Source organism: Setaria italica, chromosome VII, assembly GCF_000263155.2.
Source record: "Setaria italica strain Yugu1 chromosome VII, Setaria_italica_v2.0, whole genome shotgun sequence".
Classification (NCBI taxonomy): Eukaryota; Viridiplantae; Streptophyta; class Magnoliopsida; order Poales; family Poaceae; genus Setaria; species Setaria italica.
Window position 1 is genome coordinate 20,307,464 of NC_028456.1, and position 20,162 is coordinate 20,327,625.

A 20,162-nucleotide genomic window follows, 5' to 3' on the forward strand; every position below is an offset into this window, starting at 1 on the left:
GCCTTGTGGATGATGCAGCCGGTGTAGAAGCTTTAAGAGAAGATAGGAGTTCTGTACACTCAGGTTGGTGATGCCAACCCCACCCTGATCACGAGTCCCCACCCTGATCACGAGTCTCCTGAACCTTTTCATAGGCCATGAGGCAGGAAGCTCCCCAGCCCATAGGAAGCCTCGCCGTCTCTGATAAATTTTGGAGATGAACCTAGGAGGCAGCGGGATGGCGCACATAAGCTATATGAGCTGGCTGTCCAGAACAGAGTTGACCGAAAGGATTGCCATCCTGCCAAGTATGTGTCGGCTCACTCAATGTAGGGGTCAAAAGTATTGATATGTAGCTTCGCACAAGAGAGCGGCAAGCCTAGGTACGTTTGAGGCAAACCATCCTGTCGGCAGCCAAGAGCCTGAACGCACTGGGAGACAGTCTAGTTGTCAGCGTTTTCATATTTAACTGGACAGTTTTAAACGCCCACATTTTGAAACTCTGGGTATGTTTGATTCTTTTGCTGAACTCGAGGGTGGATCCACAAATGAATCAAAAGGGTGGCTTATTTCCAAGTGACTTAACTTAAGCCCAAGAATTGAGCAAAAGGGTGGGCGTGTTACGGTGTGAGGCTCATGCTCAGCATTGTTCCGTTGGCTGGAAATGGGCTGAAATTGCATAGGGCTATTCAGGGTTGCTTGGACAGGACCCGGGCTGCAGCCCCCTACATCCAGCCCGTGTCCTGGATCCGTCCTTGGCTGAACTGGGATGTAACCCAAGTAGGCGAAATAGGGCTATTACATGTCTGTCTTCAGTTCATTATAGGAAGGCTTATTAGCTAACTAGTTAGAACATGCTTATAACAATTAAAATTGCAAAGGCACGCTAAATATATTAGATCAACGCTGCGTCACCTCCGCGGTGACTTGGGAGGTGATCTAGTTGTGGCGCCAGGACACCTCCTCGAGTTCTTTTTGGTCTTGCTGTCACTGGTGCTCGACGTCGGAACCCGTTAGAAGGCTAGGAGGGCGGGGTTCATGTCAATGCGAGGAGCTGTTGCTCAGAAATGGAGACAGCGGATGGTGACCGCGCAATGGGTAGTGCTTGCAGGCGTGCGGAATCAGTGGTCTCACGATGAGGGCCGTTCTGGCATGGACTGCTGCGGCGAACGCTCGCGTGAGTTCATCATCACCATCCTATGCAAGACACCTTGTTGGCTGGATCGGTATAGCGGCATACGGGCTTAGGCCATGCTGGCAGCCAACCTGCACTGCTCATGGTGTTTGGCAGTGGTCCTCAACCATACAGTATGTGGCGGTGGTGCAAAATTTTTAGCTTCCATATGCAGCGCGACGGCTACGAACTCGTGGGGTCTTCAGTACCGGTTCCTAACCACCTTTAATACCGGTTGTGCAACCAGTATTGCTACTTTGGTACTAAAGGAGGACATTTAGTACCAGATCAAATAACCGGTACTAAAGGAGTACTAAAAAATTAAAAAAATGAAATCCGGCCACCCTCCCGCCTGACCCCTACCGCTGCCGCTCCTCCTTGCCGCGCGCGGTGCAGAGAGAGAGGATAGAGAGGAAGATAGGGGAGAGAGACGGGAGTAGCCGGGTATGCCCCGGGGAGATGGATTATAAGACGGATGGGGTGACAGGGAGCTCTTTAGTACCGGTTGGTAACTCCAACCGGTACTAAAGGTCTCTCATTAGTATTGAGCGGAGGCTCCACCCGGTAATAATGGGTGACCTTTAGTACCAGGTAGAGCTCCCAATTGGTACTAAAGGGGGTCAGGGGACTCCTCAAGAGCTATCCGTTAGACCCGGTACTAATCCTCGTATTAGTATCGGGTCAAAAACCAACCGTACTGAAGGGTAGGATCAATGCTCAATTTTTCAGTAGTGCTTGCATCCATCCTAGCGGAGTGGTGGCAAGTAGATGCGTGGTGACAGCGACAGGTCATGTTGCGATGATGGCAGATGTGCGGCGACGGCTGCTTGTAGCATGCCTAGGCCGGCCGGAATTTATCTGGTTCGACGGCTTGCATTATCGTGATCGACGTGCTTGGGGTGGATTTTGCGCGTCCCCTTGCCAGATCCAGGCCGTCCCGGGACGGCACCATCGTTTGGATCGCCATTAGGTATATGGAGGTTCCTTGGTGGGTTCCGACCAGTGCAATGGTGTGCGACACTCACCATGTATTGACCGGCGTTACACAACATGTACATTTCTACGTGAAGGTAAGATCGATACACGCTGGGTGATGTTTGTTGGTGCCTGGGTGCAACGGTTTCCGAATTGCAGGGGCCTGGACGCATCCCTTGTCCTCCAGCGTGGCCACGATGAGGTCCGGTCGTGAGGAGCACCTGGTGAAAGCCATGCATGCCCGTCCTCCAGCTGTGTATAGCACAGAGGGGAGCAACGGCAACGGCAATGGCGATCGATGCCGGACCGGACACATGCAATGATGCGGCGCAAAAGGCCGGCGCGCGGGCCGGGGCCGGGGGTACATGCGAGTGCTCTCAGTGCTGCGCCATGCTAGCTTGGCCGGTCGGCCCGGTGCTTGGGGAATCTCCCCAGGAAAGTCAACACCGAGTAGGGTCAACTGGCTCGCCGACCCTACACGGTACACTTGGCAGGGCAGGGGGCCGGCCGCGAGCCATGGCAGATCGATGCGCCGGGGCAGGCAGCCTTAAACAACAAGAGACCGTCACCGACGCCGCGACCCGGGCCAGCTCGCCTCATCAGCACGCCTTCTGATCTTGCGCGTTCCCGTTTCGGTCAATAGACTCTAGGGAAGCGATGGCGCTGTGGCCTCTGTCCGGCGAGCAGCCATGGGGGATGGAGGGGGGAGCCCCATGCCGGGGCCGCGGGGCGCGGCGCCCATCCTATCTCCTGGCCGGTGCGGCGCGGTGCGGGTGCTCTGCCTACGCGATCCCGATCCGCGCGCGCGACCCGCGTGCTCTTTATTTTTCTCCCTGCTCGGAGGACGGCGGCGCTGCCGGTGCATGCACGCGCGGATGGACGGCGACGCAGACGCACGTGGATGCGTACGTCGACTTGTGGTCCACCGTCCACGGCCCGGCGAGAATCCACTGCTAGATCGTGTTAACGGATGGAGTCGGTAGTCATTCCTTCCAAATCGAGGGTCGCTTCAGTTTTTCAAATTTATAGATATTTGTATGCATTTAGACATATATTATATTTATGTGCACACAGATATATATGTATCTAGAAAAATCAAAAGAATCAATAATTTGGAATAGGTGGAATAGCACCTAATAGCAGCTAGAAGCTCTCTCAAACAAACCAAAACTATTATTCCTTTGATTTCAGGTGCTACTTGCAACTCATCATCAGCAGCAGCATTTTTCACTGTATCTAGCATTTTTCTCTTCGTTACATCCAGAAGAACTAACCTTTCGAATCACTCGTATAGTTACTCCCTAGATAACCAACTGAATAATAAACATTACTTCTTCAATGAAAAATAATGTGGAACGTGGATATCCATATACGTGTGGTGGTACTAAATTTGTCCGCTTATATACCGTTAAAATTTTGAAATAAATCACAAAGCCTGACAAGACCATGCGCTCATGCGACGCTACTACCACCACTAAGCCTCACGTGCCCATGTGATGGATGTGCCCCTCGTCGCGCGCATCCCTCGCCCTCTGCCGCCACCGCCAGCCTCGCAGATCCCCTTCGCCCCCCTGGGCTCGACGCTGGAAAAACGTAGGGAAAATGGAGGAATCCAGTTCCTATAGGTTTATTCACTGTAGCCGCGTCTGGAACAAAGGAATCAGCTAGCTCAAACCGTTCCAGAGGAAAGGCAAGCAAACCTGTACTTTTGGAGGAAAGGAACACTTGCGAGGCTGCTCACGCACTAATCAAGCTTGCATGGCATCATTCTTCTACGCAGTGCTACTCTTCTCTTTGGGGGTGTTTGGATACGAGGTGCTAAACTTTAACAGTGTCACATCGGATGTTCGGATGCTAATTAAATGGTCTAAACATGAGCTAATTATAAAACTAATTGCAGAACCCTATGCTAATTGGTGAGATGAATCTATTAAGCCTAATTAATCCATCATTAGCAAATGGTTACTGTAGCACCACATTGTCAAATCATGGACTAATTAGACTTAATAGATTCATCTCGCAAATTATACTCCATCTGTGCAATTAGTTTTATAATTAGCCTATGTTTAATACTCCTAAGTAGCATCCAAACATCCGATGTGACAGGTGTTAAACTTTAACACGGTGTTCCCAAACACCCCCTTTCTTTTGAAACGAGCAGTGCTACTCTCCGGTCTCCAGAAATTGCAAGTTCATTAAATCAAAATAGATTTGGAAGAAACAAAGAGCAATCCATGGAAACCTGCTGTGTTTAGTGCCTACTTCCATATTTTTTATATTCTTCTAGTTCCTACTTCCAAACGCTAATTCCTACACAATTCCTGTGTTTTTCCATGAAAAAATTGTGCACTCTTGTAGTCCCAACAAATTAGATTAGTGCCTACTTCCAATTTTTTATATTCTTCTAGTTCCTGCGTTCCCAACGCCCGTTCCTACATAATTCCTGTGTTTTTCCTTTCCTCTATTTTCTCCCATGCATATTCCTATGTTACTTCCCAAACAGGCCCTAAAAAAATTGGCAATTCACGCAAGGACCGTAGCACAAACTGCAAGAAACCAGAGGTTCAAAACGCAATCAAGAAGCTCCCAAAAAAAATTTCGCAAGCAGTTAGGCACGCCAAATCATGGCGAAGGTTAAACTAATCACCTAATATAAAACGAGCTCTTCCTCCCTCGGCTGTGTTACCGAACTCATACTCATCCCAGCAACAAGCTTCAAATCCCTCCCCTCCGCTTTCCCTCTCTCCCTCTTCTTCCTCAACTCCTCATCCCAGCGAAACTTCAAACCCTCCCGAGAGATTCTTCTGCGCGCCAGTCCGATCGATCGGAGAGCCCTCGCGCGCAGTCCTCCCGCCCCGAGCTCGGAGCCATGGAGAGGTACGAGCTGCTCAAGGACATCGGCGCCGGCAACTTCGGCGTGGCGCGGCTGATGCGGAACAAGGAGACCAAGGAGCTCGTCGCCATGAAGTACATCCCCCGGGGACAGAAGGTGCGGCGCTCTGCGTTCCTGCGAGTTCTTGGGGGATTCGTGGTGTTTTCCTGACGGGTGCTCTGCTCTGTATGCGCGTCCCTTGCGGTTATTTGCAGATTGACGAGAATGTGGCGAGGGAGATCATCAACCACCGCTCGCTGCGGCACCCCAACATCATCCGGTTCAAGGAGGTGCTTGGAATGGACCCGACTGGAAAATGCGATGTTGTTCTTCCGTGTTACGAATTTGTGCGCGAATTCCTCTACTTTTATTGCAGGTGGTGCTCACGCCGACGCATCTGGCGATCGTGATGGAGTACGCCGCCGGCGGCGAGCTCTTCGACCGGATCTGCAACGCCGGCAGGTTCAGCGAAGACGAGGTCAGGATCATCAGCTACTCGCTCGAGTCAAGGCGCCCGCCTAGCTGTAAAATCATGTCAGTTTCTTCTCCGTTGGGGGTCCGGATTTCTTGCGCTGAATGGTGCCTGTGGTGTTCTTGCAGGCGAGGTACTTCTTCCAGCAATTAATTTGTGGCGTGAGCTACTGCCACTTCATGGTAGGAACCAAAAGAGTGCCATTTTTTTCAGCAAAAACATACACCATGCATTTATTTTGTGCTGACAAAACAAGTATCTGGTGCGAAAATTTCTCGTGGATTCGCAGCAAATTTGCCACCGAGACCTGAAGCTGGAGAACACGCTGCTGGATGGCAGCCCGGCGCCTCGCCTCAAGATCTGCGACTTCGGTTACTCCAAGGTGCTGGTGCTTTCCCTCCTGATTGGTTTCCTTCCAAAAACGGACGAGCTTTCCGTCAAAAGGCGCCCCTTTTTTCACCTTTTGCTTCGTTGCTTGCTCACCTGAAAATGTTTATCCACCTAAAATTTCTTCGTTTTCTCTCGTGTGAAACACCGAAACTGCTTGAACAAGCAACAAGGAAATCATTGGCTCTCGCACTGACGCCTTTCTTCTCCGGTGTGATCCTTTATTTGGTTGCAGTCGTCGCTGCTGCACTCGAAGCCCAAGTCGACGGTGGGCACGCCGGCGTACATCGCCCCGGAGGTGCTCTCCCGCCGGGAGTACGACGGCAAGGTCAGTCAGTCTCCATCTTCGTCGTCAGATCCTCCCCTCCTCTCTCTCTCGCTCCCTCTCTCGCTCTCCCTGTGACGTAGCAGCTGTGGGCCCCACTCGCAGTGAGGATACTGTCTCGCTTGTCGCGAGCCCGCGCGCACGTGCCGCCCCCTTGAAGTCCACGTAACAACGGGGGCCTCGATGCCAACCCCCACAGTCCACCTGCACCCAGTCCATAGACGAGTCCAACCGTGTCAGCAACTGGACCCGCCTTGTCATCATTAAGGGTCTATGGACTAGGTCCACCGTCCACACGTCGTGCCACCGCTGTAGGTCTAGTAGATCTCTGGAGTCTGGCTGATGATGGATTTGGGATTTGTCCGAGATAGAGATTTGCTTGCCCGTGGCCGGGCAGACAGCGTGCCCTGCCGCCATCGGTGGGCCCCATCGAGGCCCATTCGTGTCTGCCTCTGCCCCCTCCAGTGCATCGTGATTCGCGACCTAGCAGTGCGCGCGCCGTGTGATTCGGCTTCAGGGTACGCAGCACACACAGCAGGGCGTGCTGCTCTGGGGCTCTGGGCTCTGGCTGCCGAGCTCGGGCCACCGAACAGGCTGTGCGATGGGCCCGGAGACCATGCTGACTCACACACACAGTGTTTAGTGTCCACTGTCACTTGCTACTGCTTCTGCTCCTGTTGTTGATGCTTTACAGATTCCCAGGTAATGCGATCTGGTAGGAATTAGTAGTGAGCACTAGTACCCCAGTGGCTTGAGTTGAAAATGGAAAAATCATTATCATTCTGAAAAGCATAAAGAGATCACGCGAGGATATGAATGTTCCTTCCGGTGTGACCTCGATTTGGACATTCACATTCTCATTTTTCTCCGGCGATCACATACCATGCTTGATCTGCTCGCTCCACCAGTCAACCTGCTTTTCCCCTGCACGCCATGCTCAGCCGAAGGTGGGGATCGAGAGGTTAAGGTCCATTGGATTCAGACCGGTGTTTGAGGGTCAAGAATTTGTAGTCTGTACGCTCCTGTCACTCCTCCGCTTGCTTTATTAAATTGTGGCCTGAAAGAAAAGTTAGACCAGCTGGAGAAAGCGTGAGATTCTGTAGATACAGATATTGTGCTACTTGATTTCGGTGAGGTTGAAGGTGGCGAATGGCGAGGTTGAAGTGTGACCTTTTTGTATAGGCGCATGCAACATTCAAAAGGTCTTTTGTTTGTCCATCGTTAGGAATTTGAAAGGATCGGAGCAGGCTAAGGAAATTAGGTGAATCCATGCTAGTGACTAGATTGTTAGGATAACACACACCACTGAGGTGCTTCAAGTTGGGCAACTCGCGGTTTTTGCTTGACAAGTCCTCTTTTTAGGTTCAATTCAGACTTTATGTCCTTTTCCGAGCCATTTTGCCATCATGGTTTTAGTGCTACTGACCATCTGATTGATTTTATCATAAGAGGCCCTCAAGCCCAATCGTTTTCAAGCAGTCATGTTAGACTGAAGCTCTCTTTTGGCCTCTTGTGGTCCTTTGTCCTACTCTCCTTTTTATTTTTCTCATTGTCAGCTGTCGCAAACAGTGATTGCATTTTGTTCATTGCTATCCAAGAAACCATCAGTCTACTTGCACTTCTCCTTTCCAGCACTGCAAAATTGTTTGCATTTGCTTGTCAGAGATAAATAGCTCATGGATAGAATATCAAGCATTTTATTTAATTGTTGATTTCTAGAACCCCTTCAAGACTATGCTGAGACCAAAGTGGCATCGATCCGCCCAACCGTATGGCGCCCACTTCTATGTCATAAAGTTCTGTGCTTTTTGGCTGCTTGTGCATTAAAATATTGTAGTGACCGTCTTTAGTTTTCTCCACGTCTAACTGATTTTTGTTTTCGTGGATTTTACTTCCCTGCCTGCAGCAGTTCTTGGAACAGATGCTTGAGAATACATTTTGTTGGGAGTTCAGAATGATTCACAGTCGTTAGCTATTTCTTTCTGAAAAGAAACACAGCATAGATCCTAAAAGAGTTATGGTTTTAATAATTTGATGCAAAACGAGCATGTATACTCCTTAACTACCATATGACTCGTGTTTTCTTTTGCAAAACCCTGAACTACCCTGCAGCATGAAAATCTGTGGAAAGGCCGTGTGGTTACAAACTTACAATGCCTACTGATTCTCTGATGCCATCTTTCATCTACCCTCAGAATATAACCATCAGCCTAATAACAAAACCTCATCTGAACATTTTACATAGATGCTTCACAGCATTGCTTGTTTTTATCTTAGCTGAGTTGATATAGGTCAACTACGAGATCACATATATTCTAAAGTCTACTGCAAATGTAACATAGCTGAAGTTTTGATTGCTTTGAAGAGCTCTTGAATCTTCTACGCAATATCTAGAATTCCAAAATAGCACCAAATGGTGCTAAAGAACCATCATTTGAGTGTTCTTTTCATTAGAGGGCCTGTGCCATAATAGAATAGCTTCTGAAGATTATATTGACGACCATAACTGCATCTTAATATCCTACTGGCAAGAATTGTTTTTTAGTAAAAACTTTCTTGCTTTGTCATTGCCTTTATATTTATTTACTTATTTTGTCTTGACATATTTGCAACATTTCATTGATGTTTCAGTCAGCCGACGTGTGGTCCTGTGGAGTGACCCTTTATGTGATGCTGGTCGGTGCTTATCCTTTTGAGGACCCTGACGACCCCAAGAATTTCAGAAAGACAATTGGGGTAACAACTTCAAGACTTCTCCTTTTGCTAATCTGAAACCCCAAGTTCTTGACTGTTAATGTTATTCTTGCTGCATTCTTTCTTTTCTTTCACAGAGGATCATGTCAACCCAATACAAAATTCCGGAGTACGTCCATGTATCCCAAGACTGCAAGGAACTGCTCTCAAGAATCTTCGTCGCAAACTCTGCAAAGGTAACCCATATATTTCAAACTCAGATCAGCCTAAGCAAGCGGTTCGTTGGCTTCATTCCATCTCCAAACTTCGTGCAGAGAATAACAATTAGGGAGATCAGGAACCACCCCTGGTTCCTGAAGAACCTGCCTAGGGAGCTCACAGAAGCTGCACAGGCAATGTACTACAAGAAGGACAACAGCGCCCCAACCTACTCCGTGCAGTCCGTGGAGGACATCATGAAGATCGTCGAGAAGGCGCGAACGCCTCCTCCATCCTCCACCCCTGTGGCTGGCTTCGGTTGGGCACAGGAGGACGAGGAGGAGGACAGCAAGAAACCAGAGGAGAATGCTGAGGAAGAAGAGGACGGTGAGGATGAGTATGAAAAGCAGGTGAAGCAAGTCCATGCCAGCGGTGAGTTCCACATCAGCTGAGAGTTTCGCTGTGAGAGAGACCGCAAATAGGAGATACTGTGGTAGCAGCTGATGATGAACCTTATACCAGGGTCCTGAGTTTGTGGTCTTAGGTTTCAAGTTCTTTCATTTTTCTCTTGATGCTGCAACAGTGTAAATTATTGAAGTAGTTCCAACACTGTATTTCTAAGGACTCATTAAGTTAGCAGGCACAACATAATTATGGAATAAAACATCTCGTTGAGCATGTACTCGCTACTCGGCAGCCTTTGCGCAGGGTTATGGATCTGATCACTTTTGCTGGGACAGTGACCATACAGAAATGAGAATAAGTGAAATCATGAATAACCAATGTACCTGTCTCTTTAAACCCTTACGTGTATATGTTGCCTTCGATTTCTACCTCCATGAATTTTCCGGCGGAAACCTCCTGGTGACGCGATTGAAGCAAACTGGCCTTCTCTTCAGAGGGACGAACGTCAATTTATGAATCATGTACTCATGTATCGTAGAGAACCTTCCATCAATGGGAGAGCACCATAGAATTCAGTGTGTTTGTAATTTTTGTTCATCCGAACATTTCAAACAGCATAGAAGAATTCGTGGAGGACAAGGCAAACGCAGAAGAACTATCTCAAATCAAGGTAAAGCCAACAGTGGATTATGCAGTATGCATATACTGCAGTCCATAGAACACTGTTTTCCACTTCCAACACATGGAAGTGTTTAGATGACAACTAAGTTGCACCCTATCAACCTATGTTAATTGTTATGTGCCCCTTGGCTTGGCGAAAACTGGCAGGGGGCTTTACAAATTCCATTATTGCTTCAAAAAGGGTGCTAGTATTGTCAATTAGAGGTACACATCCGAATTTAGCCGGCTTTTGATAAGTGGGACACCATCTTCCCTCCATACAATGCGGTCCTCGCACAAAGCAGCAACTGCTTCAACATAAACTTGATGCTCCTGGATGCAAGATTTCGAAAAGAAAACTATCAATACTTTGGGTTGCAGATTAACTTCAATGGTGTGTCGACAGAATAGAAACTGTGTCAGGCTGGAAGGTTGAACTCTTACCTCATGAAGGACTCTTGCAGCCAATAACTCTGGTGTGTCATCTGCAAACACAGGCACAACTCTTTGTGCTAATGTTTTCCCTGTATCATAGTGCTCATCAACAAAATGTACGGTCGGACCTGAGTATCTGTATAAAACATTGTTGTTAAACACCAAAAACCATATTTGACACACAAAATCAAAGAACATTTCCTGATCAGCCATCCATCACATGCACCAATTTGTAAAATAATATGCTCAATTTTAGAAGTGTATTACAAGAAAATGTTGAGTTATGTTCCTTGAAATTACACAGGTTTATACACACAGGTAATGTTCTGTATACGCACAATGTTTATACCATTGTAAGAGACATGAAGGGCCTGATTGGTTGGCTCCCAAAAGCTGCCCTGCCAAAACTAGGGCAAGCCTATAAACTTTGGCACTCATTTGGTTGGCATCCAATCAAGTCATATTCTAGAATTTTTGCCCAAGTTTTGGTATGGCATGCCCATGTTTTGGCCTGCCCAAATTTTGGCATGGCAAATTTTGGTCATCAACCAATCAGCCTTGAAATTACTTGGATATGCTATAGAATTCTGAGTTACCTTGCCCCAGAGGCAATAACGGCTTTGTGCACCTTTGAACCATAAAAGCCTTTGCCTCCAAATGCCGGAAGGAGAGAAGGATGGATATTTAATATGGACCTTGGATATTCCTGGATCAATTCAGCTGGTATAAGCTTCAAGTAACCAGCAAGAAGAACAAAGTCTACACCGTATCCCCTGTTTCAAAGTTAAGCATGAGAGGCCCATTTCACCAGTCAGAAATGATAACTTACTATACATGAGACGACTCTAAATATTAGTGCAATACAATGGCACAGAGTATAATGTAAACACAGTGTGTCTACAGTCAAATCTCAAGAGTTAAGGCAATCTAATAATGTGGCATTTGATATGGAGGACCTATCCCATAGTATTCTTCTAAATATTATATCAAAGCTTAAGGTGCAAATATGAGCTGAAAGATGACTAGAGGATTCAAAGCGCTGACAACTTCTCTAACTTTGTAGAAACTTGTAAGGAAACCATTACAGCATGTTCAAGAAAAATAATCATCACTTGGTACAACCTAGAATCCTAGATAGAAGTGGAGGTATTAAAACGAGTGTGCCTTTGTGTATATTTTGCTGGTATAAGGAAGCAAAGTAAGTGGGAATTAGTAACAGCTACGCATTTCACCCCTGTTATCTCTTTCTAAAGTGGTTAACATTCAGAATCACAAAAGAAATACACAAGGGACAGTTGTAAGCAGGAAACAACCTCAGCGTATCCAGCAGTTCAGCGACCGAAATCCCCTCGGGCGCAGACTTGGACTTGGGGAACACAACGACAGGAATGCCATTGCTCCTGGCGTGCTCTGCACCTCCGCAGCCTGCAACGCAGTGTCACTCTAAGATCAAAACCGCTGCTCACAACCCGAACAGTTCGCGGGATGCAACTTTCTTCACCTGGCTTGTCGGTGACAAGCGCGACGACATCCCCGTGCACCGTCCCGCCCAGCGCAGCCTCGTTGATCGCCCGGAAGTTGGAGCCCCCGCCGGACACGAACACCGCCAGCCGCTTCCTCCTCCCAGCCCCAGCAGCATCACCAGCATCCTGTTGCGCGGCCGCGGCCGCGCGGATGAGGACGCGCGGCTCCGGGCGCCGGGACAGCTCGCACCTGACGGCGTTGGCCTGGGGATTCGCCGCCAGTCCCCACGGCCTAGGTGTCTGGCCTGGTCGCGTGGCGGGATTTGGGTTGGTGCGGAGCGAGCGGCCCGGGCGCAGAGCAGGTGGAGCAACGGCTGCTTCCATGGCCAAGGGGAAGGAGGGGGTAGAGGCTGCGCCCCGGCGGGCGGTTGCGGCGGCAGCGGTGGCGGCGGCACGGTGGGAGCTGGGAGGGAGCCGACCAGTATCCAATAATCGGGGGGAAAGGGAGAGCAGGCAGCCCAACGCGCAGGTGATACGGCCCACGGGCCGGATCATGTCCCATTGGGCTGCGTTGGGAGGTTGTTGTGAAGTGCTTGCTGCTGTTAAGGAAATTTTCAAATAGAAATTCCGTTTATTGCATCGGGAGATTTCTATCTGTCGCCCGGCCTAATTTTGTGATTTTTGAAACAGATATTTATTTTGTTATTTTATTTAAAATGGAAGAACGTATTTGGACCAGAGGTCCTGGGTCACTGAGCTACTAGTTTGTGTTGTGCCCGTCTCGGACCCACCGCTACGTAAGGCCTGGCTGTTTGTTCCGGAAGCCTCAAGCCAGAGCGGCGAATCCACAGCGATTTTGGGCACGTTTGTTTCCTTTGCTAGACCAAGCTAGCTAGCCTAGCTGAGCAAGTTAGGTTAGAAAAGAAAAAAAATGTTTGGTTGTTTTGCTCACAAATCAACCTAGCTGTTTGGTTGTTTTGCTGTGAAAAAGCTTGCTCCAATGCTACAACATTCCTTGATAATGGGAGTTGAGATGTTTCTTTCTACCCACATGTGCCAAGGCAGCCCAATCAGATAAATTTATACCACGTCAGCTTGTAAGGTCCATGCATACAGCATTTACACAAGTACCTCCTCTGCTTGCTGCGAGAAACTTTCTTTGGCATTGGTAATAGTTTCGAAGCAGGGACGGATCCAGACCAAAAGGTTAGGGGGAGCCTGAGCAACCTACGCTAAAACAAGCTAAACCACGGGCCATATGGCCATATATATAGTTGGCTAATTCAAACCAATGTATATACAATCATATAGGAAACAACAAATTACAAAGCATAAATCTGAGTCGTGCTATGCTATACGAGGGCCACACCAATGAGGTGTGCTGCTCAGCTGCTCTACAGCGAAGGTTAGCCGCCAGAAACCTGCTGCCACGTGATGGCGCCGCTGCCTATGCTGTTTGTGCAAAGATTGCTGTGGGATTAGGGACTGAACAAAGAGATGTGGGTCTGGGATAGATATATGACCAAAATGATATTTTGTTTCTCCATCTTGAAGCCTAAGAACACCCAAACTTGAGCTTGGTTACCTCTCTACTCCGCACAACTCCTTCAACCTCTCGTGAGCTCTCCTCATGACCTCGTCTGTTCATCCATGGGCACAAAAAATTGGAGGGGGCTGAGGGGGAATCCATGGGCTGGCAAGCGGGCGGGGGGGGGGGGGGGGGGGGGGGGGGGGGGGGAGGAGCCCAGATCCGCCACTATTTCTAAATTTTCTGAGGGAATTCGAACGGCCCTTCAATGATGTTCTCCCTTTGATATATCTCCGGTTAAGGCAACGCTGGCATTGTTGATGGCGATGGCTACGCTAAGACCTTCCTCGGAATTTATATTGCGAGGTATGTCATCCACCAATTCGTGCATGCGGGTTGATGTTCCTGGATGTCCCTTTGTGGGTTCGTTGTTCATCGATTGGAATCGGCCATCGAAGCGACAAGCAACAGATCTAAGTCCTCTCGACGAGGTGATGACAAATTACGATTCGCCAGCGCGTTCAGCGGTGCGAGAGCACATCGGTTTTGATGTGCCATTGATGGTCTATCTAAAAAGTGAAGCTTCTTCGTCGAAACGGAATCAGAATCGGCCTCGAGCTTTTTCCTCAACTTGCTTCTACGCTGTTGGTGGAAGAGAAGCATGTGGTGGCAGATTTGATCGGCGACAATGGAGACCACCGAGAGCACCTCAAAAGGATTTTGTTGTAATTTTATTTTCTTTCAGGGTCCTTCTCAAGGGTCTGGATGTAAATTTTCCTCTCTAATACTCCCTCCATTTTTGTTTGTAAAGCGCACACATATCAAGATTCAAATTTTACAATCTTTGATCACTAATTTAACTATCATTTTTATTTTTATAATATAAATTTTATATGGTTGAATTTGTAATCAAATATACTCTAAAATGATCATAACTTTATAACCATAAATAATATAATATAGGATAAATGAATGATCAAAGTGTAATTTGGAAAACCGTGCCAAATCATATCATACCTTATAAATAAAAATGGAGGGAGTATGTAATAAAATCCAATGCATCTCCTCTCTAAAAAAAACTTAAGGTCTAGGTTGTGTTGTGCATTGTGAAAGAGTTACTTAAAATAAAAGAGAGTAAATTGCACCCACCATACAACAATTTGTATGGTTGTATCACTTTAGTACTCCAACAAGTAGCAAAATATGCGAATAAATACACGAACTTGTCAATTATGTACATATATGGTCATATATACGCCACATAGGTGCATCACGTCATATAAGATAAATGAATAGTGAAAGTGTAATTTGGAAGAACATACTAAGTCATATCATGCCTTGTAAATGGAATGAAGGGAGTACTTGCTACTCCTTCCGTTCCAAATTGTAGGTCGTTTTGGCTTTTCTAGGTTCATAGATCTTATTATGCATCTAGATATAGTGTATATCTAGATGTATAATGATATCTATGAATGTAAAAAAACCAAAAGGACATGCAATTTGGAACGGAGGGAGTTGTAATCAATGGTTTTTTAGAGTGGGAACTTAGCTTGTTGCACGACTTAAGAACTACGACTAGCTTTGCACCTTGTCGCCGGCACTCCGACCTAGTGTGATTTACCCCCATATATATAACTCAACCAGGTAGGCAGCATTGTTCTTCGACCAGTGCGATGGATGGATGAATATCTCCACATAATTTACCAAGATGCTCGCACACAAGGCTTGACTCTGCCACACTGACCTAGATACACACCGTCCACGACACACTTGTAACTCGTGGCTCGACCAAAGCTGTCACACAAAAGCATGTACTCCCTTCCAAATTAACCCGCTCGCAAGAAATGAGATCGTGACACAAAAAAAGCGTATCCAGAGAAAAAACGATGGCAACGAGAGCGACGCGCGCAGATGCCCTGGAATTTCTCGAAGCACATGTGCTACTCGCTTGCACTCACAATCTCGCGCCCGAATCATCAACCTGCCCCTGGAACCTGAGATCTGAATATTTTGTGAGCAGGGCAGCGGCCAGCGGGGTGTGTCGCTGTCGCGTGCCTCCGCACTGGGATATTCCGGGGAAGCCGACGGCCTCCCTCGCGGATCCTCCCGCAAACGACAGGGCCCCCGGAGCCTCCAAACGCGCGCGGGCGCGGTCGACGAGGACAACCCTGATTTGGAGAGGATCTCCCGTGAGCGAAGCCAAATCAAAGCGACCGCGGCCGGCCGGGGACGCGATAACAATGGAATTCCATTGCGATGGCTCTCCCCTGGCGTGGCGGCGGCTCGGCGCCATTCCACCTGCCAAGACGGAATCTTCACCGGCTGGGGCCCGGGCCGGCGGGCCAGCGCCGTGAGCGTGATGTGACCCGGGTTCTGTCTGCTAGCTCTTGGAACGATCCGGCTCCGGCAGTCCGTTCCGTTGTTGACCTCTGGAGCACTGCAGGAAGCCAGGAAAGTTGGTGCGGCGCGATGGAAATGGAGACAGACGGAGGAAGAACGTACAGCTTTGCTGTTTGGTCACGACCAGGGTTTAGGGAATTCGGATCGTGCTGGTGCTATGACTTCTGGAGGAGGAATTCAACATTCCATCCGTTGTTCTTCGTTGTGGAAAAGGTCCGATATGCCGATCAGCTCGGGGCTAAAGTATTCCGGCAAAGATCTGGAGCATCTTCGGAAGACGTGTCAAAAGGCGCATAACCGTATCGGCAATGGCGCATTGGACATTGCTGGTCGCTTGACGCGAGATGGTTTTCACATCTCCTTTCTTGAATAATGGAGTGGTGCGTTCTTGATCTGAGAGCGAACCTTATCGGCGGCTGAGCTGGAGCCTAGTCGTCCGTCCATGGCTTCTCTAGTTTTCCTTGACAACAATGTTTGTTCCCATGAATTTGTATTTGTACGTTTCAAAGGTTTTATCAGTCTTGTAATATAAATTCTCCAGCATGTTCGAGCGAAAATAAAAATCAGTTTTATAATTAATACAAACATCGTAGTCTTCAAAATTGCGGGATGGTTTGTATTTTCACGCAAGCAAGCACGACTGCACGAATGCTAGCTAGGCCGAATTGTGGTGTCGATCCGGGGACCGATTCCCATTTCCTTTTTTCCGGTACAGAAACTCTTTTCTTTGAAAGGTTCTTCAGTACGGATTTTGGGACGATGATTTCAGGCAATTAGTATGTCTCCCGTTTGACACGCATGAAACAAACATGGTCAGTGGCGTAAAGTCAGAGCACCTAGCTGGGCCATGCCCATGCATGCATTGTGGTAGATGATGATATATAGGGTGGTCACGCTATCTCTGATGCATGATCTCTATCTTCACACTGTAGACTCAATTAGGGACTGTCAGACGATTAATAAACTCGTGCGTAGTGAGGTCGGAACGGCACAAATGGCAACGTTTCAACGATGCTGTCGTCTCTGCGGATCTTTATTAGGTGCAGACCAACGGTTTGGTGAACCACTCTCTGGCAAGGTCAGATCGTCCTGTTTGTTTATCCTTTCCGACTTAGACTCCTTTTCACTCAGCTGCTGCATCGAAGTTTACTGCCTTGCAAGTTTTCCTTCTTTCTTTGAGAGAGATGATTTACCATGCAAGCTTAAGTAGCTTCCATGCAACTGCTAGTGAAGCACAAAGTCATCTATTCAAAGTATAGGATTGATGCCTGTCTTTTCTATGACTGCAACTTTGTTATACTATACTAACTATAGAAGTCAAAGTGCAAAGATTACTAACTTGTGTCTGTTATTACTATACGAACTTAAAATCCCATGGAAGCAAAAATGTCAACTTGACAATCAGCCCAACTTGACTCACGCATTGGTTTTAACATTGTTTTGGATAGATCAGTTGTGAGCTAGTGCATTAGTCAGCTCATCATGCGTATTAATTAAACAGTTTATATATCATTGAAATTCCCGTTACTCTGACCGGTGGATGCTTCGACTCGAGTCCATTTTGATGCGGTTCAGTTCATCTATTTGGAGCTTCGAATCTAATGATGCTTTGTCTATTTCTGTACGTATCAATCGTATAACAACTCTTCTGGCATCTAGTTTACATGTGATGTATCAACAAAGAAAAGCACAAGAGAAACTAAGAAGAACCGAACCTTCTCTCTCGATAATGAACCAATTGAACAAACTAAGAAGATGCATGAAGTATAATTTAATTTCTCCGATGGACTGAGATAGATCTTGGGCTTCCAAGTTCCAATAACTGCATGTGCTAACTGGATGTTTTGTCGATCGATCGCCGCCGCCGCCGCCATGCCGTCGTTGTGATCAGCGCGCTGTCTCGCCACCCCAGCGACATCGCCCTGCCGCCGTCGCCCTCGATGACCCGGAACCCGCCGCCGCTGCCGGCACACCCGCTCTTCATCTTCAGCAGCAGCTTGGCCTGGCTCACCGTTCTCGAGCTCAGCGCCACGCCCTGGAACCCCGCGCTCTCCATCATATCCTTCCAGCTAGCGCTGCTGCTAGGCTCCGCCGTGTGATCACCGCCGCCGCCATGGCTACGATCTAAAGAAGACACGGCGTTGCTGATCTCCACGCCGAGGTAGTTCCTCTCGATGGCGAGCCTCTCGGCGCTGTCCGCCGGCAAGCACTCGTGCAGCGAGTCGAACACCGCGGCGAAGTACCGGAGGCTCGCCGTGAACGGCGGAAGCAAGCTCGAGCGTCCTCTCGGCGTGCCATTGCTGCTGCTTCCGCCTCTCTCTACCAAGAACACCAGGGAAGGGTTCAGGGAGCGGACGCGAGCCAAATCACCGCACGCTTCTCTTGTGCTCGTCGGCGAGGTCCGCGCCGCCGGGAACGCCAGGTTGACGACCACCGTCGCGTCGTCGCCGTCGTTCTTGATGATGCGTTCATGGAGGCCGCTGCTTGGTCCGTTCACGACGCCCTCGAACTCGAACCGAACGTTGGGGCAGCCGCTCGCGAAGCGCGTCAGACGCGCCTCGGTTTGCCGCAGCTCGTCGGCGCTCGTCCCGAGGCCGGTGATCCGCAGGGACACCGGTTCCTTGCTGTCGCCGTCGCCGTCGCCATCGTGGGAGCCGCCGCTGGTGCTCGTGACCGCGGCGTCCGAGAGAGACTGGATGAGGGAGGGCCACTGGAACCCGTACGACACGTCGAAGTCGACGACGTGGAGCCGCCGCCGGCCGCCGCGCTCGAACGCCTCCACGATCGCCTGGTTCGCCGTGAAGTGCGCGAACTGGTAGAGCGGGGACGCCTGGTAGAACATGGTGTACGCCAGGAACTGCTCCCCGCGCGTCGGCGGCGAGGCCGCCACGGGCGATCGGAGCAGCCTCGACGCCAGCGCGTCCGCGAAGTAGGCGGCGACACGCGGGGCGGGATCGCCGCCGCCGAACGACGCGCGGCGGTAGACCTCGTGGAGGGCCGCGGTGGCTGCGTGCACGTCGCCGGCTTCCCCCGCCGCCACCGACGTGAGGAGCAAATGCATCAGCCGCAGGCCACCGCTTCCACCGCCGTCATCGTGAGCCACCCTAGGATCATCGACCTCCAGCCTCGCCATCATCCGTTCCCTGGCTTGTAGAATCCTCAGGACCCTGCTGCGGTCTCCACCATCGCCCACGTCGTCGATGACAACGCTGTCCCGCACCTTGCGCTTCTTGCCCGTGCCGGTGCTGGTGCCACCATTGATGGCTAGACTCAAGGTCAGGTTCATGTACGCCTTCCAGCTTCCACGACACCGGCCTACACGATCCTCAGCTTCTCACGGACCAAACTGACCTCTCCAAGAATTCTAAAGAATCGAACGCACAACACACGGCGCCGGCGGCGATGGCGACAACGGAAGGGGGGCGGAGGTGGGGGAGGAGGAAGGAATGATCTCGGCCACGGTGAAGGTTATATATAAGCCACCAAGAGAATCAAGGAGATCTTGTCAAAAGGAGAAAGAGAGGGAATAGCGTGTAGCTTTGGATGCAAGAAATGCTCCGATATGCTGCCCGGTTCGTTTTGGCTTGTTCCCCGGCGGCGTGGCCTTTGGCTCCAAGGATAGGATATGCCGGTGGAGGCGTTCGTTGGCTGCCTCTTTGTTTTATGCTCGGAGGATCTTCCTCTTCTGTCAACCCGGGCACCAGGCCACCACTCCCCTGGCCTTACTTGGAAAACATTGTTCAAAGATAGTGTTAACAATGTGGGATTAGTGCAGAATAGAGACCAGTTTATACGATGTGGATGTCTTACATGTCGTATATGTGCTTTCGATGGCATCTTTTTCGTGCTGGAAGGTGTGCTTTTACACTGTATAGCATGGTGTATACGACCAAGTGGGGTGTATAATAGACATGACAAACCTCGACGGGTACAAAGTTTATACGGTTTAATTCAGTTCTCAGACGCTAGATTTCTCTACTAAGTTAGTAGCAGCTTAGCACAGGATATTGACTCAGGAGGCATCATCGTATACGTCAAGGCCCATCGAGCATACGTTCTGTGGACTTGACTTTGTGCTTTTTTTTTTAATAAAGGAATAGTTCAGTATCCCGGCCTCTGCAACACGGTATAACATATCCAGCCTTTATTACAGAAGGAACCACAAATGAATGAAAGAGCGAAGATCAAGGTAACG

The 20,162-nt window shown here is 49.1% G+C and overlaps 3 protein-coding genes across 3 annotated transcripts; 1 reads left to right on the forward strand and 2 right to left on the reverse strand.

The window, feature by feature from the left end:
• Positions 1-4,801: 4,801 nt before the first annotated feature.
• On the forward strand, positions 4,802-9,815 carry LOC101763048 (serine/threonine-protein kinase SAPK7). The gene is made up of 9 exons (XM_004975582.2): positions 4,802-5,117; positions 5,216-5,290; positions 5,377-5,478; positions 5,601-5,654; positions 5,762-5,854; positions 6,095-6,187; positions 8,816-8,920; positions 9,016-9,114; positions 9,193-9,815. Exons 1-9 carry the CDS (start codon positions 4,998-5,000, stop codon positions 9,526-9,528), a joined length of 1,077 nt encoding a protein of 358 aa, XP_004975639.1. The 5' UTR covers positions 4,802-4,997; the 3' UTR covers positions 9,529-9,815.
• A 295-nt stretch (positions 9,816-10,110) lies between these two features.
• Positions 10,111-12,528, reverse strand: LOC101763453 (phosphoribosylglycinamide formyltransferase, chloroplastic). Its single transcript, XM_004975583.3, has 5 exons — positions 12,078-12,528; positions 11,890-12,001; positions 11,173-11,349; positions 10,586-10,712; positions 10,111-10,474 (listed from the first exon to the last, which is right to left on the reverse strand). Exons 1-5 carry the CDS (start codon positions 12,421-12,423, stop codon positions 10,361-10,363), a joined length of 876 nt encoding a protein of 291 aa, XP_004975640.1. The 5' UTR covers positions 12,424-12,528; the 3' UTR covers positions 10,111-10,360.
• Positions 12,529-17,798: 5,270 nt separating this feature from the next.
• LOC101763860 (DELLA protein DWARF8) lies at positions 17,799-19,253 on the reverse strand. Its single transcript, XM_004975584.4, has one exon. It carries the CDS (start codon positions 19,251-19,253, stop codon positions 17,799-17,801), a length of 1,455 nt encoding a protein of 484 aa, XP_004975641.1.
• Positions 19,254-20,162: the final 909 nt, after the last annotated feature.

What these genes read in the sequence shown, in the direction of transcription:
- LOC101763048 (XM_004975582.2), top strand. Translation starts at nt 4,998, where the DNA reads ATGGAGAGGTACGAGCTGCTCAAGGACATCGGCGCCGGCAACTTCGGC. An exon ending in ACATCATCCGGTTCAAGGAG is followed by an intron (nt 5,291 to 5,376) that starts GTGCTTGGAATG and finishes CTTTTATTGCAG; the next exon opens with GTGGTGCTCACGCCGACGCA. An exon ending in TCGTCGCAAACTCTGCAAAG is followed by an intron (nt 9,115 to 9,192) that starts GTAACCCATATA and finishes AACTTCGTGCAG; the next exon opens with AGAATAACAATTAGGGAGAT.
- LOC101763860 (XM_004975584.4), bottom strand. Translation starts at nt 19,253, where the DNA reads ATGAACCTGACCTTGAGTCTAGCCATCAATGGTGGCACCAGCACCGGC.
- LOC101763453 (XM_004975583.3), bottom strand. Translation starts at nt 12,423, where the DNA reads ATGGAAGCAGCCGTTGCTCCACCTGCTCTGCGCCCGGGCCGCTCGCTC. An exon ending in GCTTGTCACCGACAAGCCAG is followed by an intron (nt 12,002 to 12,077) that starts GTGAAGAAAGTT and finishes ACTGCGTTGCAG; the next exon opens with GCTGCGGAGGTGCAGAGCAC. An exon ending in GAACTGCTGGATACGCTGAG is followed by an intron (nt 11,350 to 11,889) that starts GTTGTTTCCTGC and finishes ACTTTGAAACAG; the next exon opens with GGGATACGGTGTAGACTTTG.